The sequence below is a fragment of the Trachypithecus francoisi genome, unplaced genomic scaffold (assembly GCF_009764315.1).
Source record: "Trachypithecus francoisi isolate TF-2019V2 unplaced genomic scaffold, Tfra_2.0 Lachesis_group19, whole genome shotgun sequence".
Taxonomy (NCBI): Eukaryota; Metazoa; Chordata; class Mammalia; order Primates; family Cercopithecidae; genus Trachypithecus; species Trachypithecus francoisi.
In genome coordinates, this window is record NW_022681464.1 from 47,939,003 (window position 1) to 47,964,972 (window position 25,970).

Here is a 25,970-nt window from a genome sequence, read left to right on the forward strand (position 1 = left end):
AAACATGTAACAAATGATGGCAGTTCAATAAATACTTACGATTACCAATTTTTTCCTTTTTTATTTTTATAGATTTAGGGGGTACAGGTGCTGCTTTGTTACATGGATATATCGCCTAGTAGTGGAGCCCGGGCTTTTAGTGTAGCCAGCACCCCTATAGTGCACATTGTACCTATGAAGTAATCTGTTGTCCTTTACCCCCTCCCTCCCTCCCGGAATGATCACCAATATTAATGATGACAGTGATGACAGAAATTCTCTCCAGATGTGATCTGAGTTTGGAGAGCAAAGGGGTTTTTGAAAATGAATCATGAGAGAGACATTTTGCAACAAAGGAGTGTGGTACATGTAAATTGCTGTTTTTTTATACCGTGCTCACGCGGACCTAATAAACGATCAGTTAGACCTCATGGAATTCCACATAATGCAGAAGAGAGGGAAAAATAGGTATTGAGGAAAAGCAGCACTGTTTTCCTGAATTTTAACATGTATGTGCAGCCTACACTTCCAAACTTAAGACAGTAGCTTTTAACATGTGACTTTGCTCCGGGTAACAGACCACTCTGGTTATAGCCTCACTTACAGCTGTGGAGGCTGAATCCCAGTGGGTCTGAGAAGTGTCAGGACAAATGTTGGGGATGTACCTGTCTGTCTCTCTTAAGGGAATACGGGTCTGTACAGTCTTAAATCGGAGCTCCCTTCAGGAGAATGTCGTGCAGTAGCCTTAGGAATGTGAACTTCGGGAGACTGGCTGGGATTTTGTAGGTTATGAGTTGGGGACATTTTCGATAGCGAACTTGAGCCCAGGAGAGCAGCCATAAAAAGTGAAACTGTCCTGGGCACATGGAGGTGAGTGTCTCTCTAGAAAGATGCATGTGAAAGGCTGGGAGCTGAAAGCTAGGAGAGCAGAAGAGGCTGGGAAAGATTCTAATCCACATGTCCAGGGACACTCTTCCACGTCTCAGGAATGCAGGTCAGAAGGTGCAAGCCAGCGGCTGGGCACGTGGCTCACCCCTGTAGCACCAGCAATTTGGGAGGCTGAGACAGAAGGATCACTTGTGGCCAGGAGTTTGAGACCAGACTGGGCAACATAGGGAGGCCCTGTCTCTTTAAAAAAAAAAAAAAAAAAAGAATTGAGCAAGCCAAGCTCAGTCCTCTGATGCACTGCACTCTTTCATCCCCTTTCTTAGGCTGTGTTGTTTCTAGGCAAGCTGCTGTCTTTCTTTGGTAGGCTGCTAACTTCTCTGGATTGTGAATTTAAAACACGTTTTACAGTAAATTTGCTGCCAAGACAAGAGGTGTATTTCTCCAGCAATGAATTCCTCGTTTCACCTGCGTTTCTTGGATCTCAAGCTGAATGCCACAGAGGGCAACCTTTCAGGACCCAATGTCAAAAACAAGTCTTCGCCCTGTGAAGACATGAGCATCGCGGTGGAGGTGTTTCTCACTCTGGGTGTCGTCAGCCTCCTGGAGAACATCTTGGTTATAGGGGCCATAGTGAAGAACAAAAACCTGCACTCCCCCATGTACTTCTTCGTGTGCAGCCTGGCCGTGGCCGACATGCTGGTGAGCGTGTCCAACGCCTGGGAGACCATCACCATCTACCTGCTCAACAACAAGCACCTAGTGATAGCAGACGCCTTTGTGCGCCACATTGACAATGTGTTTGACTCCATGATCTGCATTTCCGTGGTGGCGTCCATGTGCAGCTTGCTGGCCATTGCGGTGGATAGGTACGTCACCATCTTCTATGCCCTGCGCTACCACCACATCATGACGGCGAGGCGCTCAGGGGCCATCATCGCCGGCATCTGGGCTTTCTGCACCGGCTGCGGCATCGTCTTCATCCTGTACTCTGAATCCACCTACGTCATCCTGTGCCTCATCTCCTTGTTCTTCACGATGCTCTTCCTCCTGGTGTCTCTGTACATACACATGTTCCTCCTGGCTCGGACTCACGTCAAGCGGATGGCGGCTCTGCCCGGGGCCAGCTCTGCGCGGCAGAGGAGCAGCGTGCAGGGCGCGGTCACCCTCACCATGCTGCTGGGCGTGTTTATCGTGTGCTGGGCCCCGTTCTTCCTCCATCTCATTTTAATGCTTTCTTGCCCTCAGAACCTCTACTGCTCTTGCTTCATGTCTAACTTCAATATGTACCTCATCCTCATCATGTGTAATTCCGTGATGGACCCTCTGATCTATGCCTTCCGCAGCCGGGAGATGCGGAAGACGTTTAAGGAGATTATTTGTTGCCGTGGCTTCCGAATCGCCTGCGGCTTTCCCAGAAGGGATTAAGTGCAAAGTGCTCCTCTTGTGGCTCTGTTCTCCTTTGTTTGCTCACCTATGACAAAGCGACAGCCAAGGGGTAGGCGGGAGTGCTAGCATCCCCTTTCTGTCTTTACCAGCTCAGACATGGGCCTAAGAGACTCTGTCTGTTCAGTTCCTGGTGATTGTGTCCAACATGCAAGGGTTGTTTATCCACTCTGGGAACAGTCATGACAACTTCTTACTGTCCTTTGTGTCCTATGGTTTCTACTGCTCCCACCCATTTCTGGGGGCCCCACCCACCCTCCACCTAGCAGGCATGTGCTCAGGGGACGCACAGCACTCTGAGTGCAAGCCAGGCATGATGAAACACAGATTGTGACAGGAAGAACAGTTCTGATATCCAGGTCAGGTGGAATTGCTGCTTCTCCCAGAAGCAGGTCCACACTCTGCTGGCTGCACTCTGAGCTATGCATGCTTTTCAGGGAAGGTCAGAGCGGCCAGATTCTTTCCATCAGAAGCAGTCTGTCCATTTGTTCTGAAATGTCTTCTTTGCCCGCCTTGCCTGAACTTTTGATTCATGGCTTGTGTTCATAATTGTCCGAATAATTGTACTTCTGTCAATCATGGTGTTGCACTTACCCAGACATAAAACCTTATGCTACACACCTTGCCTCATGTGCTGTGGAAGACTCTGTGACTCTTTCTTACCTTCTCATTTGGGCTCAATCTGGGGTTTCCAAATGGATGTTTGGGGCATTCCAGGGGCTCAAGGGGTTAAAGGTACCCAGTGCTGCATGTAGCACACGTTCACAGCCAGGCTTGCTTTGAGTGGCTCACACCAGATCTGTGTTGGAGTCTGAACTCTGGCCTGTATACTTGGCAGCACGTCAATCTCATTTCAGCAGCCAACAAAAGTTAGGGCCCAACCTATTGCCTGGGGAGCCCCATTTTCTCCCAGCCTAGACTGGAGTGGAGAAGCCCGAGTTCAGGTTCTAACTCTGCCATTCACTGCTGTGTGGCCTGAATCATCTCATTTCAGGTTCCACATCTGTGCTGGCTGTACACGATGGCCATGAGAACTGCAAAATTGTGAGAGCTTCTTGTAAATTTGTAAAGCACTGTAGGGTTTGCTTTTTATTTTAAAGAAATGCTGGGATTAGAGGCGTGAGCCGGAGGTTGCAATGAGCTGGGATTGCACCATTGCACTCCAGCCTGGGCGACTGTTCAAGACTCAAAAAAAAAAAAAAAAAAAAAAAAACAGAAAGAAAGAAAAGAAAAGAAAAACAAATGACTAGATGGGGTAGATACTAAGAAAGCCAGTGGTCAGAGCAGTGGCCTGGACACCAGGAGGTCTGTGTGGTCCTTCTCTGAAGCGAAGGGTTGGAGTCCTTGCAGCTCTCACAGTCCACTCTTGTAATAACTTTTGGTATGATTCCTGTTTTCTGCTTTGTTTTGGACATTCACATCTAGACTGCACCCAATGAAAAAAAATGTAAATAAAGCAGAGGACCATTGGGTCACACAACAGTGAGCCACTGGTGCAGAAGAGGGACGCCTCCTATTGAGGTCTGCCAGGACAGAGGGGCTTCCTGGGTGTAGCCATATCAATAACGTGTGCACTTGATCCCTGCCCCTGCAGAGTACAGGAAAGAAACGGTGCTGGCATGAACAGGAGTATGCATAAGACATCCAAATCATTTGAAAACTGGCAAATTAGCAGGCTGTTGGCAACTGAGTTTTGAAGAGGCAGCTGTGTTTTCAAATGTTTCCTCTTCCTTGTTGCTGAAAATTCACGTGTGTATCCATGAATGGGCAGTAAGTGGTCCTGTGTAACCACCATGGGGAACCACAGTGCATTGTTTCTGTGGGACATATTTCAGGAGCCAGGCTTCTGTGAAGGCTGGACTCTCTTCTGCCCCACCCAACTTGGTGGCCCCATGTCCTACAGCAGCTTCAGGCATGGAGAAGGTGCACCACGAATGCTTGTTATTGTTGAAAAACAAATGTGCATCGACTCTTCTGCCTGCTAGACCTGAGTACTAAGTGAGTTCCAATCCTGCGGGCAGAAACTTCAACCCTGTGGTTGACACTGGCACCAGCTGGGAACCCAATTCTCTTTAGACTAATTTTCTGCTCTGGTGCTTCGTGAGTTGCTGCAAGATCTGACCTTTCATATAAAGGTCTTTAGGGAGATGCTCAAATGCCTTTTAATCTTTATAAATAGTGCAGAAATAACCCAAGTATTTAGATATGTCTTCATTTGGAAGGAATACATGTATGTAGTGACTTGGTAAATATCTGTACGTAAATGAGCCACCCCCAGCACCCAACACAAAGTGTCTCCTCCAAAAACAATACATATAACTGTGGAATATTGTGTGATAGGGTATGTTAAATATCTGCTTCTGTAGGAAATTTGTTTGGTGTAAAAATATGTGTTCAAGGAAATGGTTAATAAAATGGAAGGAGCAGACCACCTGTTTGAATTGGTCAATCTGATGTGTAATATCCAGAATGGTTTTGGTCTTTCTGCCAATTTATTAGCAGCTACTGCAAAATGAGAAGGTACATTCGTTGGTGACTTGTGGTGAAGTCTCCTTGACGATATTTATTGCCTGTAGGATGGCCATGTCTCAGATCAAAATGATATAACACTTACAAATAAAATAAAATTGCACACTTGCCCTTACATACCGTGCAAAAGTCTGTGTCTTAGTAAGCAAAAGCATTTTGGGGATATCACCCAGCAGTGCTCAGGAACAGAAAACCAAATACTGCACGTTCTTACTGAGAAGTGGGAGCTAAACATGGACACAAAGATGGTAACAATAAACACTGGGGTTACTAGAGGCGGGAGGGGAGAGAGAGAGAGGGTGTGGGCTGAAAAACTAACCACTGCGTATGAGGCTCAGCACCTGGGTGATGGGATTATTCATACTGCACACCTCGGCATCACACAATTTACCTATGCAACAAACCTGTGCATGTACCCTCTAAATCTAAAGATTGAAATTATTTTAAAAATACCTACAAACCAAAAATAAAAGGCAAACAATCCAATTAAAAACTGAAGAGCTCAGTTTTAACTTTAGATATAGAAAATCACAAGAGCATATCACTCTAACATCAAGAGAGAAAAAAAGGATAACATACAATGATACATTTTGTTTAAGTCTGTCAGAAGAATGAAGTCACAAGTCAGGCAAGTGAACTGACTCACACAGACTGGTAAGAAGTCTCTTTCTTTTGGCAGAGCACAGGAAAGGAAGAGGTGGTTTCCATATAAGTAGTAAGAAGCAAACAGGTTAAACAAACAACAACCAAAACCACAGGCCCAGCACGATGGCGCACGCCTGTAATCCCAGCAGTTTGGTAGGCCGAGATGGGCAGATCCCTTGAGCCCATTAGCGACCAGTCTGGGAAACATGGTGAAACCCTGTCTCTGCAAAAGAACACAAAAATTAGCCAGGCATGGCAGAGTGTGTTTGTGGTCCCAGCTACTAAGGAGACTGAGGTGGGAAGTCGAGGCTGCTATGAGCCAAGATTGTGCCACTGCACTCCAGCTTGGGTGACAGAGTGAGACCCGGTCTCAACAACAACAACAACAACAACAACAACAACAAACCCCACAAATGGGCACAAAGAAACATTCGGAGGTGATAAATATGTTTATTACCTTGAGTGTGGTGATGATTTCATGGATGTATGCATATGTCCAAACTCATCAAATTATATGCATTAAATATTTGCAGTTTTTGTATAACGCTGTTAATAAAAAATACAAAGAAGCAGCCAGGTAGAAGTTCAACAAAATCTTAAAGGCGAAGTGTGGGTCAGTATAACTATTTAGAATAACTCACTCCCAAGCTTTGTCCTGGATTCTACCAGGATCTCATGAGAAACACTGGTGGCAGAGGGAAGGCTGGAGCGAACCTCTTTGGGGTGAGGTGAGAGGCACAGCCCACTTCCCTGGACTCTTCTCTTATAAGAAGCAAAATTCTGAAGCCACTGGGGTAAAGACTGGAAGGATACTCCCCAACCCTCAGGCCCCAGGCAAAAGTCCACTAATTCTCATGGGGATAGAAACAAAAGTCACCTGCCTCAGTCGGGGAGGCGGCAGGAAATCCTCTTGAGACCAGAATCCTGCAGGAGTACAAATCAGAGGCCAGCTGTTCCTGAAGGAGGGGAAGGAGACTCACGCTCACTTTCTCTTTCCTCTCCTGCCTGTGGCAACCAAACTCTGTTGCCACAGGCAGGAGAGGAAAGAGAAAGCCCACCTCTAAGGCTGAAACTCACAGGCTGAGCCTTGGCCAGGAGAACCACTCCTTGCAGCCCCCACCTCAAGCCTGGCACTGAGCACTGGTCTTCTGCTGTAAAGGAGATAAGACAATGGAGAGACATACCTTCCATGGCATAGGCATGCAGGATGGCAGAAACTTGGGCATTGAACAGGAAGACTGAGCAAAGACCTCCAGCACCCCGGGGCCAAAGTTCAAAGCAAACTAACAGGAACGAAATGCAGGATGCTGACATCTGTGGTTCTTCAGTCCTTCGGTGCGGTGTCACACACTGAAGGTGAGAGTAGTAAGAACAAACTCAAATCTAGCCCAATTACTCAATAGGCTGCATCAATTTTCCACAGTAAAGTCCCCACAGAAGTATATGCACACCCATCTCTGGGTATAGGTACTATTTACCTCAGTCTTCACTGTTCTACACCTGCTATCCATTGCTCAATCAAAACTCATAAAATATACCACAAGGTAAACAGATCAAGCAACCCATTGTCAGGAGGTAAAGAAAACAACAAAACCAGACACAAAGATGACCAAGAAGTTGGAACAATAGAACTGGAAGTTTAAAATAACATGACAAACATGTCCAAACATGTTAAATAGGGGCAACATGAATAAACACTTGAGAAAACTTAGCACAGAGAAAACCCTGAGTCAAACGGAAATGTTAGAAATAAAATACCTACAATCAGAAGGGAAGAATCCCTTCAGCAAGTTTACCAGCAGACTGGAAACAATTGAAGAAAAATTCACTGAATTTGAATATAAAATCAAATAGAAATTGTCCAAATAAAAACCTAAGAGAAAAATGTGCAGAAAAAATACAACAGAGCACCTAACAACTGTGAAACAGAAAGAAAAAGTCCAACTTAAGTGTAATAGGAGTTCCAGAAGGAAAAGAGGCATAAGAAATATGTTGAGGAGTGGCCAAGAATTATCCAAAATTGCTGACAGGCACCAAAAAAAAAAAAAAAACAAAAAACAAAAAACAAAAAACAAAACAAAACAAAAAACAACAGCAACTAAGAAAACACCTAGATACATCATCAAAGTAACACATCAAAGAAAACTAGAGACAAAAAGAATACATTTGAAGCAGCCAAAGGAAAAAAAAATTACATAGCTACGAACAAGTAAATGGATTATACAAGACTTTTTCTTTTTTTGATCAGAAAACACACCACAAGACAATTGAGTGTCAACTTTAAATTACTAAAACCAAAACACTGTCAACCAAGAACTCCATGCCGGGTGAAAAACACCACCCTTAACTGGAGGTAAAAGAAAAACATTTTCAGAAAACAAAACTTGCAAGAATCCATTGACACCTAACATGCTAACTGAAATGGTTAAAAAAAAAAAAAAAATTCAGGAAGGAGTAAGATGCAGGATGGAAAGCTGTGTATACAAAAAGAAAATGAAGACTGGAAATAGTGAAACTGAGGACAAATATACAATATATGTTTTCGTGACTTCAATTGCCTTAAAATATATTTGCCAACTAGAAAATGGGCCGTTGATTGAACAATTTCACTAAAGAGATGAGTGGAAAATGGAGACATGAACGATGTTAACAATGTTAGCCGTTGGTGAAATGCAAGTTAGAGCTATAGTGAGATACCAAGACACATCTATTAGAATAATTAAAATCATAAAAACTGAAAATGCCAACTGAGGACAACGATGGAGAGCAACCAAATCTCTTCTGCCTTGCTGGTGGGAGTGTAAAATGGTATAGCCACGCCAGAAACAGTTTGCCAATTCCTTGTAAAATTAAGTATATATAGCAAAAAGTATGTTCACACAAAATCCAGGACATGAATGTTCATAGCAGCTTTATTTGTTACTAAAAATTTGGAAACCACACAAGTGTCCTTCAATGAGTAGCTGGACTTAAAAAAGTGACACATGTACACGCTGGAACACAAGGCAGCAATGAAAAGAGCATTGATTCATGCAACAGTTTGAATGAATCTGAAGAGCACTGTGCAGAGTGAAAAAAGGTAATCCCAAAGGATTGTACACCATATAATTCATTAATATAGTGTCCCCAAAATGACACAATTATCGTGGCAGAGAACAGATTAGCATTTGCCAGATTTTAGGGTTTGGGAGAGGGTATTAAGGGGTGAAACAAGGAGTTTGTTTGTGGTGAGGGAATGGCTTTGGGTTCTTTCATCCCCTTCAGGTCACCCTTCAACTTAGCGGGGACTTACAATCCGAATGGGCTTCTCCTTCAAGCTGATTTTTAGCTATTAAAAATGAATGAACTCGCAAATTATGTTTCTTTCATTCCTACTGCGGTTGCCACTCTACCATAGCTGGCGTCTTGGCTGGTGGGAGGCTGACACTTCTCAGTGACCAGGTCTTCACACTCGTCTGCAGAAGGAGGTGGTTTTGCTTCCCTCGGGTCTTTGGCTTGGGGCTCTAATAACAGCACTGTCGCTTGAAGTCTTCTTTTGGTTTTGGTTTTCCCCATAGTCCAAAAGCATGGGGAAAATACACACACACTCTCTCTCTCTCTCTCTCTCTCTCTCTCTCTCTCTCTCTCTCTCTCTCTCTGTTTCTTAAAATACACATTGGGGCTCTTTTCTTGTACTTCTACATTTGAACAAACACACGTAGTTTGGTTATAGCTTCTTCAAATAGTGGCAATTTTCATCTGGCCTTTATGTATTCCCACATAGGAACTAAATGGATTAAATTTTCATTTCTTCCTTTGAAATGTATGCTCATAAAGCATGAGGAAACGTAACAGGAAAGGGTTTTAAGGCCAGTGGGATACTGAGTGACAAAGAAGACTAACAGAGAAGGTTCATTTGTTATTGGAAACTCGAAGCTGGTTATTTGACATTTACAGTTTATACTCAGCCTACTTTCAGAAACTGAGGTGGCTTCAATACATCAGGCTAACAGGGAGAAGGAGAAGGGCAGAGATTCCACATGGCTGTGGGAGACAGACAAATCCAGCTGCAGCAATGTATTCCTCCCAGTGTATTATTGACTTACAAAGACCCTACAGCTTCTGCCTGGAGTTGCATGACCAGGTACTTTAACTTCTGGAAATTGGCTGCAATGGCCTCCATCCCAGAACTGGCTTGCTAGATGTCCACAGGAAAGCAAGCCTTTGCCTTAGCCCAAAGCCCTTGAGTTTTTGTTGCCGTTTTTATTAGGTTGGTGCAAAAGTAAGTGCAATTTTTGGTCATTGAAAGTAACGGCAGAAACCTTAATTACTTTTGCACCAACCTAATACTTTGTATTCTATCCTTCTTTTACTACATTGTTTTATCTCTCCAGTTACAAAGTTAAACAGTTGCCCCTACAGTAAGACTGTTCACATAGAACCTAGCTATTAGAAGCACTAGCTGGTGGGATCATCCTTGCATCCATTAGGGAAGGAAGGCCAGTCAGGAGCACTGGCATTTGTTGGAATGTTACATTATTCTGTCACTTGGCAACGTTATTCCCATGGATTCTAAAATCAGGGATCAGTCATTCTAGCAGTACTGCTGCAGAAGACCATCTTTTTGAATGCGTCCCTGAGCTCTGGGCTCCGGAAGGCATATATGAAGGGGTCAATGACAGCATTGCACATGATCAACATGCCGTTCACCTGGAAGAGAGACATGTAGCAGGCGCAGTAGGGGTTACTTGGGCAGAATGTCATTAAGAGGACATGAAGGACAAAGGGGGCCCAGCAGAAGATGAAGACCCCAAGCAGGATGGTCAGTGTGATGGCCCCTTTCATGTTGGTTCTGGGGAGGGTGGAGATCTTCCTGGTGTGGGATCGAGCCAGCAGGAACATGTGCACATAGAGGCACAGGATGAAGACCAGCATCAGCGGGAACAGCGACGTGAAGGTGATCACTGTGGGCACGTGATGGGAGAAGATCACCATGGCGATGCCACTCGCCGTGCAGAACGTCCAGATGACCGCAAGCACCACCACAGTGCGGTGCATGGTCACGATGCTGTGGTACCGCAGTGCGTGGAAGATGGTGATGTAGCGGTCGGCGGCAATCACAGACAGGCTGAAGATGGACCCAAGCAGGGAGAGGACAAACAGGGAGTCGATGATGTCATCAGCTGTGGTTTCGAAACTGCCGCGCGGCTTGAGACAGCCCGTGTTTCTCAATATGATCAGGATATTTTCCAAGATCTTGTACAGGCTGCCCAGCATATCAGATACGGCCAAGCTACAGATGAAGAAGTACATGGGTGCCTGGAGATGCTTATTCTTGAACACAGCCAGCAGGACGATCAGATTCTCCAAAACTCCAACAACGGAAATTGTGAAAAATATCTCTTCTGGCAAAACCACACGAGGACAGTCGGAATTATTTCTTGCTGTGTCACTGATGTTTTCATACGTGTTGATAATGTGCTTCATGTCTCCTGCTTGTGGTTAAGGCAGTGGTGTTACTTGGACTTGACTTCACGGAAAACTTGATTCTTCAGGATCTTTTCTTCCTTGTAGCACTTGCTGGAGATCTAAGTTACAATCTCCAAATCACCTAAAAGAGGGTATACGGAAATATTAGTTGCAAAGTACACTAGAAAATAAAAACCAGCCACACTCGCTTAAGGAAAGTCTATTCCCTCCATAAAATACAAAGAAATCAGTATATTAGAAAGAGCCTGCACACGTATGTTTATTGCAGCACTAGTGACAATAGCAAAGATATGGAATCAACCAAAGTGTTCATCAATGGGTGAATGGATAAAGAAAATGTGGTACATATACACAATGGAGCACTCCCCAGCTATAAAAAAGAATAAGGTCATGTCTTTTGCAGCAACATGGATGGAAGTGGAGGTCATTATCAAAGTGAAATAACTCAGAAACAGAAAGTCAAATACTGCATGTTCTCACTTGTATGTGGGAGCTAAATAATGCATACAAGTGGATGTAGAGAGTGGAATGGACATTGGAGAGTCGGAAGGGTGGGAGGGGGTGGGTGATGAGAAATTATCTCATGGGTAACATGTATATTATTCGGATGATGGACACACTAAAAGCCCAGGCTTCACCACAACACAGTATATCCATGTAACAAAAGGGCACTTTTGTACCCCTTACATTTATAAAAATATATATATAAAGTGTTGCAATTTAGGTAAAATAGTATACTGGGCCCTCATCTTAAGCACTTTGTGAGAAACAGCATTAGTGGAATTTTGAGCTGAGAGATGATAGCAAAGATTATTCTTTGCCGGGCCACTTTCCCTCCCATCCTTCTCGTGAACATATGTGGGTGTGGGATGAACAGATGAATAGCAATGGTGCCCTTGATGAGCAAGGAGGTAAAGCAAGGAAAGGTTCATGTGGGAACTGGAGAGCCCACAGCTGCCTTCTCCGACTGGGAGGCGGCGACTGGGCTCGGTGGACTCAGGAGATGTTTAGGTCCATTCCTTCTCACTGCTCCTCTCCCTGGGTCACTGCCAGACCCCACAGCATGTGGGATAACGGCAAAGGTGCCGATGTATCATTCCCAAAGATGACTGTGCAATGCGCGTCACCACTTGTGTTTCAGAGGGGGAGCTCCTGGGACTGGCATTTCTAGAGACTTGCTTTTGGTGTCTCTGGGGGGAAGGTGGACTGCCGCAGTGCAACAGTGGGGAAAGCCAGCACCACCTGGCCAGGAAAAGATACTTCCTGGTCAGGACAAATTTGAGAGCACAACCTGTGATCCGAAGTCCATGGGGAGCCCCTCACAGCTTCACTCTAGGGACTCGTCTGGAAAGGAACTAATTCCCTTGGAAAGGATTGGGGCAGAGGTCAAGTGTTCAGAAGGAGGTTTTTGGGTTTGGTGGATGCAGAAGGAGGGGTTGACAGGGTGTGGCTGCTGCTAGGGTTCTGCCTGGAACGGCCAATTTACCCCGTTTGCCTGAAACATGGGCAGTGTTTAAAAGTCGGAAGTCCTGCATCCCAGGAACCAACTCAGTCCCGGGCAGACAGGGATGAGTCACTTTGTGCCTCCTGCCCAGGACCAGGGAAGCCTGTGTGCTGTGTCCCATCTGCTGGGGAAGCCTGGGGATGGGAGGGGAAGCCTGGGGATGGGAGGGGAAGCCTGGGGATGGGAGGGGAAACCTGGGGATGGGAGGGGAAGCCTCGGAGATGGGAGGGGAAGCCTGGGGATGGGAGGGGAAGCCTCGGAGATGGGAGGGGAAGCCTGGGGATGGGAGGGGAAGCCTCGGAGATGGGAGGGGAAGCCTGGGGATGGGAGGGGAAGCCTGCGGATGGGAGGGGAAGCCTGGGGATGGGAGGGGGCCTGTGGTGGTTGATGTTCATGTATCAGCCTGACAGAGCTTCAGGATGCCAGGTATGTCGTGCGACAGTGTTCTGGGTGTGTCTGAGGGTGTTTCTGGGTGAGATGCACATTTGAACAGGTGACTGAGTAAAGCAGAGGCCCTCCGGGATGTGGGTGGGCCTTGTCCAATCAGAGGAAGGCCTGAGGAGAACAGAACTGCTCCTGGAGAACTAGGGGGCTCCTCCTGCCTGACTGCCTGATGGAGACACTGGCCTTTTCCTGCCTTCGGACTAGCACAGAAGCGTGAGCTCCTCTTAGGTCTCATGTCTGTTGGCTTTCAGACCAGAACACACCATCTACTCCCCTGGGTCTCCAGCTTGCTGGGTGTAGAGCTCGGGACTGCGCACCCGTATAACTGTGTGTGCCAATTCCTTATAATAAATCTCTTTATGTCTCTACCCATCTCCTGTTGTTTCTTTTCCTCTGCAGAATCCTGGTTAATACAGGGCCCAACTCCTGTGGCCAGCATGGGCCATGTACAGAGACTCTGCTGGGACAGATACCCCCCATCTCATGAGTCCATTAAATGTCATCAGAATTAGTATACATTTTCAATTTCAGATGCATTTGATGGTAAAATTCATAAAAAAAGAAATATTGAAAGTGGTAGTAATTTTTTTTTAGAAACAGGTGGTTTGGGAACCCAGCTTCAGTTGCTGTGCATTGCTGACCTGCAACTGCCAATCCTATAAATCCATGGGGAAACCTGAATTTGGACAGATATACAGTGTGCCCATGGATTCCCTTCAAAAGGCCACCAATCAAGCATTGCTGCTGCACATTTGTGGATGCTGCCAAGCTGGTGGTGGGGGCTGCAGATGGTGTGTGACCCCATTTTTGGTTGAAGGGACAGTGACATCAATTGGTGGCCTTTATGAGTGCTCAGCATGCACTGGACACGGCCTAATACTCCACATACATTCAGTCACTCAACTGCCAGAGGAAGCTACCCCAGAGAGATTGGGCAGCTGCCCAAAGCCACAGTCTGGAGAGGACACAGCAGGGCCCGCCTTGTGACCACAGTGTCACATCCCTTTCACACGTGGCAAGGGTAATCACAACAGATGCAAGAGACCAGACACAGCACCCCCTACTCCAACACAAACTGCAATAAAATTGACACCAGTCATTTTCCTCTCGACTTGGCCTTTCTCAATGCCAAGTAAGATTTGTAAATTCTGCTGCGTTGCTATGCTCCTATTGTTCCTGCTTAGAGATTGCCTATAGAACACACAAAATGACAACTAGAAGAAGCAAAACTCACTCCATTTAAACTTCACTCACCCCCTGTGAGGTGGCATCAGCGATCCAAATATTTCAACAATGTCTTTGGCTTAAAGAACTTGGATGGGGGTCTGCACCTGCCATGTGTCTGACTCTCACTCATTCAAAGCTGTCTGCTGTCCTCTCCCATTTGTTTTTTTGTGTCTCGATTTCTTCACTGCAAACAACACAGGTCTAGAGTCCTTCCACCTCCTTCCAGGGTTTGTGGTTTGCTGGGCAATAAATAAGCACCCTTCAATTCCATGCTGCTTTCCTCTGTCCGTACCCTATTGAAACTTGTCTCAAGCTCCTGGGCTCAAGCCATCCTCCCACTTTAGCTTCCGAAGGCACTGGGGATTACAGATATGAACCATCCCACCTGGCAGAGTGATCTTTAAATCTCATTCTTTCTTATGTTATTGGAACCTCTGGAGTTAACTCCTGGCCTGAAGACCAAGCTCCATCACCTTGAGCTTGCAGTAAACAAGATCTTAGAAGGCTCTAACTCTGCGGTCCTCCCCAGAGGACCCCATGGGGTGGTGAATGAGAAAGGAGAAAAGAGGCAAGTTTTCCATAGCTTTAGAATCTGTACCCAGAAAGAAACTTGGTTGATTCATTTGTCTGAAGGCGTAGGTCTTGGCAGGCAGAGCAGACAGTTGGGGCAGTTACAATTGTTCAAGGGACTACAAGGAAAAGTGAAACCAGCTTTCGTTTTTTGACTGGGAGAGGCACACAAATCATCAGAATTAACAGCATCACAGGGCACAAGAACGTGGCCCCGGATACTCAAATGCGGCCCCAAATGTGGCTGAATCTGTTAGATGCTTTTTTGGAAAGTCCAGGGAGCATAGGCAACTCTAAAGTGAGTTTTTTATATCAATTACCATCTTTGACCCCCCCCAAATATATATATATATATATAATCTTTATATTTTTTAAAGGCTCCAAGGGTAAGGAGAAGGCTCTATTATGTGTTAAATTATCGTTATGTGCCAGCTGGTCCTGCGTCCTGTGCTGTGCCTGGTGGGTCTCATTTTAATCCTCTTGATGACAATATGAGGGAGTCCTATTCTCTGACTCACCCCTGAGGAGTTGAGGCCGAGAGACCAACAGACCAGTCTAAAGTCTCATAGGCTTTGCGTTGCGCAGCTGGGATTTAAATCAAGATCTGTTTGGCTCCAAAAATGATTAATCTTAGCATTTCCATGAATATTCATTTGATAAGGAAGTTTTAATGGCTTTAGTAAAAATGAATACAAAATAACGTAACAATATTAAACCTCGGTATCTGACCAAATCAGGATGGTTTTCCTGACTCTCTCTGAGATTTTTAACGAAATTTAGAGAACAGAAAGACCCGTAGTCTCCACCTGTGGTTTAGGAAGGGCGTTAATCGTGCAGAAAGCCTTTGAGCAGCAGGGCTGCAGCGTCCTGGGGCCCACGGGCTGTGTTTTCTGGTTCCGTGGATCTTGCTGAAGATAAGTGAGCAGCACTGTGCCGCTTTCCTCTGTGCTGCTGGGCATTTTCTTGAATTGCTCTTCTGGAGAAGAGCTGGGGAAGGACTGAGTGACTGAGTGATGTTTACCAGAGGCTTTCAGGCTTTTCTAGAGGGCAGTCCTGTAACCCAGGCTTTTGAGAGAGCCAGCATAGGACTGTCCTCCTGAGCTCTGGGTTCTGGGGGTGGGAGCTGTCACGCAGCTAGGGCTGACCTGCACTTGTCGGGGTGAGGTTCTGAGGTTCTGGGACCAGCTCTGAGTGAATCAGGAGCTCTTTTCAGCGTCCCAGCTTCTGTGCTGCCTTTTCCCCTTGTTTTCACTAGATGTATTTAAGATTTTTATGTCACTCTTTGAATAGGTTCTACGGCCCAATACACTTACATCTGTGTGTCTGTTTGTGTGGCTATGTATGAACAGTACAAAGGCTCCCTCCCCACGCTTTATCCATCGGCCCCATCGCCACCTTCGGATCACCGGTCTCTTTCTTCTGGAATTTCTGTATGCACACACCAGCAAAAGTGAATATGCATGCCTTCTCTCAGTTGTTACGGTTTCTGGGAAGCAGATGCTGAGATGGGATTAGCAATGCCTGTCAAGCATGAAGAGGAGCCTGCACACTGGAGGCAGGCATGACTCCTGGGCACACAAGGAGGAAGAGGATGGAGTAGGGCGAGTCTCAGACTGCAGCACAGATCTGAGAACATTTTCATCTGGCCATGGGGAGGCTTCAAGCCAAAGCTATCCGTGAACATTGGTGGGAGAGGAATTTGGAAAACTGGGCTGTCAACTCTTTTCCAATGACAGGAGACCTGAGTGGCTCATGTCCACGGCCAGAATGCCTCCACTTCCTGTGTATTCAAAGAGATTGTATTGTATATCATGTCTGTACCTTGTTCTTATCTTGGAGGCTTTCCAAAAAGTAGATGGATCACCTCCTCCTCTCCTCGCTCTTCTTTCTTTCCTTCTTCCACTGCATGGTATTCCATGTTATGGATGTATCCCAAGTTATTTAATCTGTTCTGTATCGATAGTTATTTCATTTCTTTGCTGTGTAAATCATGCTACAATGCATAATCATCTACGTATATAGCTTTGTGTGAACCTACATGAGGAGGATAATTTTACAAAAATGGAATTGTTGAGTGCAAATGTGTGTGCACGGGTGGTTGTGACAGACGCTGCCAGGCTGCCTTCCACAGGGACTATCGCGGTTGACACCCTTCCCAGCAGGGTCTGAGTGCCTGCCCCTTCCCTAGCCTCTTCAATGCAAAGTGCTGTCGAGTTATTGGATTATTGCCAGTGACGCATCTGGTGGGTGTTCCAGCGTCTTGCTTCGGTCTGTGCAGTCTGTGATCCTCCTTTTGGTGGCTTTGACATCCCAGCTGGGGCGCGCACGCTGCCGCTGCTGCGGTCTCACAGCGTTCTCGCCCTTTGGGTCTTGGCCTCCAACTTCTGCTTCAGTGCCCAGGAACACACCCAAACATTTGACAGAGGGAGGCAGTGGCATTTTCTCTTTGTGCATGACCTGTCTTTATTGCTGATTAGTGCTTCTATTTCTTGGTCCTGAATTCAAGCAGAGAAGAAAAAGTGGAAAAACTAAGGAGCAAAATAAGCTAAAGATGATCTAATAAAGAAGAGACGAAAAATGGGAAACAGGATGCACTAGTCAAGTACAAACAAACACACAGGCCCAGGCAGGGTTTTGCATAATTTAAAGGGACCAGCGGTGGTGGCCTGTGTCCTGAGAGGCCCAGAGTCTGGGGTCAATTCAGGGGCCCTTCACAGTCATGTGGGGTCGTGGTGGGGGCGCTGGGCTAGGGAATGGATGACTCCTCTTGCTGATGGTTCGGAGCCCCTGTGGCAGCTTTTAAGCATGTTGAATATTCCTCTGGTGGCAGGTCCGGATGAAGGTGGTCTGAATGTTGACAGCCACCCTCTAAAAGGGGAAGACTTATTGTGACTTTTGCTAGAGATTACTGGCTTTGACTCAAACTTAGAAAACAGGGGATGAAGTGGGGGGCGAGTTGGGAGATGTGGGTCCTCAATAATCTTGTTGGACTGGCTGCCTCTTCCCCTTGAGGGCCTACCAGTCCTTCCCCACCGGCACCCATCCCTGCTCAGCACAGGTCTCTGAGCAGGGTCTGGTGGTGGTTGGAGCATGGGCGGCTGATGAGCCCAGCTCACCTTGGCTCATGTGCCTTCCTTTTCTGCCAGGGCACCCCTTCACTCCTAGTTGCAGAGTACAAAATCAACATACAAAAATTAGTAACACTTATATACAGCAACAGTGAACAATCTAAAAAAGAAATGAAAAAGTAATCCCATTTACAATAGCCTCAAATAAAATTAAATACTTAGAAATTAACCAAGGAAGTGAAAGATCTCTAAGAAAACTATAAAATGCTGGTGAAAGAAGTTGAAGAGGACACCATAGGACGGGACAGCGCTCTGTGCATAGGGCGGGACAGCGCTCTGTGCATAGGGCGGGACAGCGCTCTGTGCATAGGGCGGGACAGCGCTCTGTGCATAGGACGGGACAGCGCTCTGTGCATAGGGCGGGACAAGGCTCTCTGCATAGGACGGGACAACGCTCTGTGCATAGGACGGGACAACGCTCTGTGCATAGGACGGGACAACGCTCTGTGCATAGGGTGGGAGAATGCTCTGTGCATAGGACGGGACAGCGCTCTGTGCATAGGACGGGACAGCGCTCTGTGCATAGGGCGGGACAGCGCTCTGTGCATAGGGCGGGACAGCGCTCTGTGCATAGGGCGGGACAGCGCTCTGTGCATAGGGCGGGACAGCGCTCTGTGCATAGGGTGGGATAGTTAATATTGTTAAAATGTCTATACTACCCAAGCAATTTATAGGTTCAATGCAATTCCAATCAAAATACCAATGACATTCTTCATAAAATAGAAAAAAAATCTAAAATTTTTATGGAATCACAAAAGACCCTGACTAGCCAAAGCAGTCCAGAGCAAAAAGAGCAAAGTTGCAGTAATCGCAGTACCTGACTTCCAAATTTACTACAAACCTGTAGTAACAACATCAGCATGGCATCAGCATAAAAACAGTTACACAGATCAACGGAAGAGAATAAATAACCCAGATATAAGTCCATGCATTTACAGTCAACTCACCTTCGACAAAGGTGCCAAGAACATACAATGGGAAAAGGACAGTTTTTTCAGTAAATGGTGCTGGGAAAATTGGATATCCATATGCAGAGGATGAAAGTAGGCCTCTATCTCTCACTGAACACAAAAATCAAATCAAGATGGATGAAAGACTTAAATCTAAGACCTGAAACTATGAAACTACTTGAAGAAGACATTGTGGAAATGCTTCAAGACACTGGTCTCTGCAAAGATTTTTGGAGTAAGATCTCAAAACCATAAGCAACAAAAGCAAAAACAGGTAGGTGGAGCTATACCAAGATAGAAAGCTTCTGCACAGCAAGGAAAACAATCAACAAAGTGAAGAGACAACTCACAGGATGGGAGAAAATATTTGCAAACTCTCCATTCGGGAAGAGATTAATAACCAGACTACATAAGGAGCTCAAACAACTTAGCAGCAAAAGAAAACAAGCAAATAATCCAATTTAAAAATGGGTAAAATATCTGCACAGCCATTGCTCAAAATAAGACATACAAACGGCCAAACAGGTATATGAAAAATTGCAAAACATCACTAATCATCAGAGAAATGAAAATCAAAGCTACAATGAGATATAATCTCACCCCAGTTAAAATGGCGTATATCCAAAAATGGATAATATCGGATGCTGGTGAGGACGTGGAGAAAGAGGAACCCTTGTACACTGTTGGTGGAAAGGTCAATTACTATAACCACTTTGGAGAACAGTTTGGAGGTGACTCTAAAAACTAAAAATAGGGTTACCATATAATCCAGCAATCTCACTACTGGGTATATATTCAAAAGAAAGGAAATCATTATATCAAAGAGATATCTGCACTACCATGTTTATTGTAGCATTATTCACGAGAGTCGAAATATGGGATCAACCTAAGTGTCCATCAACGAATGAATGAATAAAATGTGGTATATAAACATAATGAAATATTATTCAACCATAAAGAAGAATGAAATCTTGTCATTTGCAGAAACATGAATGGAACTGGAGGCCACTATGTTAAGTGAAATAAAGCAAGCACAGAAAGACAAATGTCACATGTTCTCACTCATATGTGGGAGCTAAAAAAGTAAATCTCATGAAGATAGATAGGGGTTGTTACCAGAGCCTGGGAAGGGTAGAGGGGAGAGGGAGATGAAAAGAAATTAACTAATGGGTACAAATACATGGTCTGATAGAAGAAATAAGAGCTAGTGTTTGATAAAGCAGTAGGGTGACTACAGTTTACAACAATCTACTGTACATTTCAAAATGGCTAGAAGAGAAGAATTTGAATGGTTCTAGCATAAAGAAGAGACAAATATTTAGGGTGACAGATACATCCTAAGTACACTGATTTGATCTTTACAAATTATATGAATGTATCAAATTATCACATGTACCCTGAAACTACATACAGCTATTAAAACTACATACGGCCGGGCACGGTGGCTCACGCCTGTAATCCCAGCACTTTGGGAGGCCGAGACGGGCGGATCACAAGGTCAGGAGATCGAGACCATCCTGGCTAACATGGTGAAACCCCGTCTCTACTAAAAATACAAAAAATTAGCCGGGCGCGGTGGCGGGCGCCTGTAGTCCCAGCTACTCAGGAGGCTGAGGCAGGAGAATGGCGTGAACCTGGGAGGCGGAGCTTGCAGTGAGCCGAGATTGCGCCACTGCACTCCAGCCTGGGCGACAGAGCGAGACTCCGTCTCAAAAAAAAAAAAAAAAAAAAACTACATACATACACCAGTTCATAAAATTGCAGTTCAATGGTACAGGAGCTTCTTTGTGTGTGTGTGTGTGTGTGTGTATCTCAAAGGCATAGAAAAATCCATGACATCAAATTTTAATGGTGGTTATCACTGGGTGGTAGCGCTATGAGCTATTTTTTAAATAAACATTTTATTTTAGAACAGTTTTAAATTTATGGGAAAGTTGCAAAGATAGTACAGAGTCCCCACAAACCTCACACTCAGTTTAACATCTGACATCGTGTTAACATCTTACCTGAGTACGGTGTATTTATCACAGCTAGTGGACCAATATTTACACATTATTATTAACTAAAGTCCATACTTTATTCAAATGTTCTTAATTTTGACCTAATGACCTTTCGTGTTTCAGGATCTCATTCAGGACATGGTATTATTACCTTTAGCCATCATGTCTCCTTAGGCTTCTCTTGGCTGTGACAGTTTCTCAGACTTTCCTTGTTTTGATGACCTTGACATTTTTAAGGAGTACTACTTAAACGTTTTGTAGACTTGCCACAATTGTGTGATATTTTTCTCATGATTAGACTGGGGCTATGGGCTTTGGAGGAGGAAGACCACAAGACCTAAACTATCATTCTCATTACATTACATCAAGGGACACGCTATCAAGGTGTCTCACAGCTGTGGTGCTAACCACGGTCACCTGGCTGAGTTTGTGCTTGCCAGTTTTCCCCACTGCAGTTACTGTTTTCTGCACACAGTTTCCACAGTGGATTCTTTGGAAGGAAGTCAGGATGCACAGCCCTCACATACAGAGCAGAGAGTTCTGCCCCACCTCCTTGAGGGTGGAGGGTCTACATAATCCATTTGGAGTTCTTCTGCATGGAGATTGGCCTATCCTTCCCCATTTACTTATTTATTCAATCATATGTTTCTATCAGTATGAACGCATGGACAACTATTTTATACTTTAGATTATAATAAAATGCTATTTGATTTGTTTTATTGCTTAAGTTGTTCCAACTTTGGCCACTGGGAGCTCTCTCAGTTGGCACCTGTGTCCTGTGCCAGCCCTGCATCCACTGTGGCTTTCCGCAACACGTATTTATTCTCTGGCACTGCAAGAAGTTCCAGGCTCAACTTGTTATTCCTGACATAGTCATAGAATAAGCCACTTTCCCCAAGGATCCCTGATTTCATCCACTGCAGAATGGTATTAGAAACCAAGATCAGAGTGCTCAATGTACTTGTTGCTACTGGGGTGCCATTTAAATTTTAATAAAGTTTGTTATTTATTTTTTCTTTCATGGATGATGCTTTTCATGTTATATCTAAAAACACCAAATCCAGTGTCATGGAGATTTTCTCGTATGTTTTCTATCAGACATTGTGTAGTTCTGTAATTTTCATTTAGGTCTATGATCATTTGGAGTTACGTTTTTTTTCTGTAAGGAATAAGATCTATGTTTAAAATAATCTTTTCCCCATATGAATGTCCAATTGTTCCAGCACCGTTTACTGAAAAGTCTACCCTTTTCCCATTGAACTGCTTTTGTGCCTTTGTTGAAATCAGTTGGCTGTATTTGTGTGGGTCTCTATTTGTGTGGCCCTTACTATTTCAGTGATTGATCTATTTGTCTACTCTTTTGCCAAGAACATGCTGTCTTGGTTACTGGCTTTAGAGTAAGCCTGAGAGTTACTCAGACTTACTGTGAAGTAAGGAGTGGCAGTCCTCTGATTTTGTTGTTCTTTTTCACTGTTTTGTTGGCTCTTCAAGCTCATCTGCTTTTCCACATAAATTCTGGAATAAATTTACTGACATCTTCAAAATAGCTTTCTGGATTTTTGACAGGGATTGTGTTGACTCTGTTGATCAAGTTGAGAAGATTAAAAAAGTGTGTTTCTTGCTGTTTTGCAAGTTTTCTGAATTTGGTATTTAAAACATACACTACACAGTGTCTGAGGGGAGCTTGTACAGCTTCCTGCAGCCTGCCTGGAGGAGAGACAGCTGCTGCCAGAAGGTTCCTGGGGGGCTGCTGGTCCCTGGCCCAGTCCTGGTTGGGCTGAGGCTGCTCCTGTTACGCTCAGTACTAGGGCTCCCTTCAGGGCACCAGGCATCTGGAGGACAGAGAGGCAGCTTGGAATGTCTCAATCCATCTGTTTCTCATCACAACAGTGTTTGCCCCAAATCAGGCCAGCCACAGTGCGGGAGCTTGTGGATGCTCCTGTGTTCCAGTGTCTCTCCGACAAAACTAGCACCAGTCACCACCTTTCATGGGTGAAAGCATCATCCCCAGAAAATGCTTCCTTTTTCAATTCTTATCTTTTACACCTGAGACCAAGTTGACATTGGCTCACTTAATCCCATGATTTATGATTTATTAAAAGCAGTCAGCATGGCTCAGCAGGGAACACAGGCAGGTGCAGCTGCCTGAGGTGAGAGTGTGAAGCAGCAAAACACCAGAAACGGGGTGATTGCTAGAGCAAGGAGGCCAGTGACAGTAGCAGGGACTAGGGGCAAAAGGACATGGGAACAGGACAGGAGCTGAGGGCCGGGCAGCCAAGGGCAGAGGCTGGAGTGTCAGGGAGCAACCCGGGCAGCCTGCAGTCTCTTCTGGAGCTCCCTTTTTATTAGATAAAGAAACTCCATTAAATCCTTGTAGTTCACCTTAAAAATGAGTACTAAATTCTTCCCTGCACGATCCCATTTTTGTTTTGTTTTGTTTTGTTTTGAGACGGAGTCTCACTCTGTCGCCCAGGCTGGAGTGCAGTGGCCGGATCTCAGCTCACTGCAAGCTCTGCCTCCCGGGTTTACGCCATTCTCCTGCCTCAGCCTCCCGAGTAACTGGGACTACAGGCGCCGCCACCTCGCCCGGCTATTTTTTTGTATTTTTTTAGTAGAGACGGGGTTTCACCGGGTTAGCCAGGATGGTCTCGATCTCCTGACCTCGTGATCCGCCCGTCTCGGCCTCCCAAAGTGCTGGGATTACAGGCTTGGGCCACCGCGCCCGGCCACGATCCCATTTTTGTTCTCATCTCTGAAACGGCTCAAAATTTTCCCTTTTGAAAAAGCATGAAGTGGTTTATAACTGGTTTAGTTAGCCAAACAAATGCCATTAAATAAAAGGATATCAGTAAAGATCTGTTTTTTTTCTCCCAGATGAAGGATTTAAAATGTACTGGGTATCTTTGGACAAGTGCCTGGAAGACTTCTCCGCCTTACCTAGCTCCTATTAGCCCTACCTTTAAAAAGTGGCCGAGTCCAGCCCAACTAGACCCCAGGGCCACCATGAGTGCAGCGTGTAGCTTTGGCTTCTAGACCTTGCTCTGGAGTCACTGGCTTTGTGCCGTTCATGGCAGGGTCTCCATCCTAGGGTCTGGGGGGTGTTAACTGGGAAAAAGGGGGTTGGGGTATATGGGGAGGACAGGAAGAAGAAAGATTTAAGATCTTCTGGGGACTTTAATCCAAGTAATCATTTAAGGAATTGGCAATTTTTAGCACCTCTAGGATCCAATTTTAGGTTATGTGCCATTGGAAATCCAAAAATACAGGAAACGCCGTACTGCCCATGAGCATCTAGCTGAGGAGGTAAGACATGCACAGCTGAGAGAGAGGACAGGTAAAGCTTTGGTCACTTCCAAATTGCGGTCAGAACTGCTCCATGGTGTGGATGGTATGGACAAGAGCTGGTTCCACTTACGAATGCTTTAGGTAATTCATTCTGTACTGTGTTGGGCCCACAATGCATATTCAGCAATTTTACTTAATACTCAACCAGATAAAATAGCAGATTCCTGGATACCTCGGCACATCCTTACAATTCTGCACTTTAAGGGCAATTTGATTTTGTCATGGTTTCTCTTACAATGTTAAAGGTTGGAGAAAGGGCAGAGTGAGAGGTATTCTCCCTTAATGCTCCAATTCCACGTGAAGGGTAGGTGTTCCTATTTCCTGCTCTGCTGCCTATATTATAGATAAGGAAAGTGAGGCTCAGGGAGGTTGGGTTACTTGCTTAAGGTCACCCAGCTGCTAATCTGCCTCGTTCCAAGGTCTGTGCTCGCTCAGTTATTCCAAAGAGCCCGTGAGGCTGAGTGTTTGGAAGCAGGACAAGCCTAGCTCTGAGAGCAGGTATGGGTAGGAGGACCGGGTCGGTTTGGGCCAAGAGCTGTGGGAGTAGCCAGGAACTGAGGGGCTCAGGACTCTGAGGCTTTGGTGCTAAATAAAACAAAATAACAACATAGCACCGTAATAAGACTTGTAGATTATTATTAATCAATTAATCAATACTCTGTTGAAATAGGACAACTTCAAGGACAGATGAATTTCTACTTTGTTTACTGCTCCTGGACTGTCCCAACTGCTTTGCTAGGGCCCAGTCACTGTCTCCAGCTGAAGTCAGTTTTCCTTGGTCTTACTGATGTTGATCTTACAGAGTTAAAAGTTACGCTTATCACTCTGAAGACTGGCTGCAGCCAGCGGAGCTCGTTACGGTAGGCAATGGCTCATCTGAACCCAGCGCACATCTTGTTTCGAATTCCGCATAGGCTCAATTATGAGAGGCCTTCAAGGGAGCCTTATTTTGGGGGTGGCCTTATTCTTTTCCCCCATGCTGGGCACAGGCAGAAGCATCTCTCGGTGTGAGCACCCTGCAGGCCACTGGGCAGGTTTACAGCTTTTCTGACACTTCACAGAGCACTGCTGCTTACAGTATGCTTTCTTTTTTAATATACACAAGACTGGAAATTAGGCATGAATGACAATGTTATCACATCTCAGGACGAGCAAAGGAAGGTCCCGAGAAGGGAAGCTTTCGCCGGAGCTCAGAGTAGGAAGGCGTGAAGCCTGGGCTGGGTGTTCTGGTTGGAAATCAGTGTGATGCCCACCTCCCTGCACAGCCTCACCCAGACCACCACCTTCCACCCGCTCACATCTCCCGTCCTCCGAGCTCCACTGCTCATGGCAGGCTCCCTCCATGGCGCCTTCATGCCTCTGTGACCCACTCAGACCTTTCCCTACCATGGCCATGACGCTCACACAAACACTCGCCGCTCCCCAGGTTTTGACGCTGGGACCCCTAGTAGGTTAACTTAGTCTCCATAATTTGCCCATGTTGTTTTCCCACCAAGTCAGGCTCTGTGTGTTACCCATGCTGCTAGCATAGTGCTTGGCACACACTTATTTTGAGTTTAGAACTTACTTTAAAACCGTCTTTCAAATTTTTGTACCCTGGCAACTCATAGTCAGAGAACAGAGAAGTTAAGATGTGAAGACTCCACCACTCTATAAAGCCCACGGGGTGGGGTCTGCATTCTCTCTCCCTGGGCCCGGACACGTTCTCTCTCCCTGGGCCCGGACACGTCCTTCCTCACTTCGCACACTCGGCACTGCGTCCTTGCCCAAGTACGGACTCTTCACCACGGCCTCCTCCCAAGGGGGCCCAGGATCATTGCCCATCTATGTGCCTGTAGCTCTTTGTTCT

General features: G+C 45.6%; 2 protein-coding genes across 2 annotated transcripts; one reads left to right on the forward strand and one right to left on the reverse strand.

Moving 5' to 3' along the window:
- Positions 1-1,095: 1,095 nt before the first annotated feature.
- MC5R (melanocortin 5 receptor) lies at positions 1,096-3,146 on the forward strand. Its single transcript, XM_033177677.1, has one exon. The coding sequence runs from the start codon at positions 1,315-1,317 to the stop codon at positions 2,290-2,292; it is 978 nt and encodes a 325-aa protein (XP_033033568.1). The 5' UTR covers positions 1,096-1,314; the 3' UTR covers positions 2,293-3,146.
- Positions 3,147-8,384: 5,238 nt separating this feature from the next.
- MC2R (melanocortin 2 receptor) lies at positions 8,385-11,068 on the reverse strand. The gene has a single exon (XM_033178444.1). The coding sequence runs from the start codon at positions 10,948-10,950 to the stop codon at positions 10,042-10,044; it is 909 nt and encodes a 302-aa protein (XP_033034335.1). The 5' UTR covers positions 10,951-11,068; the 3' UTR covers positions 8,385-10,041.
- Positions 11,069-25,970: the final 14,902 nt, after the last annotated feature.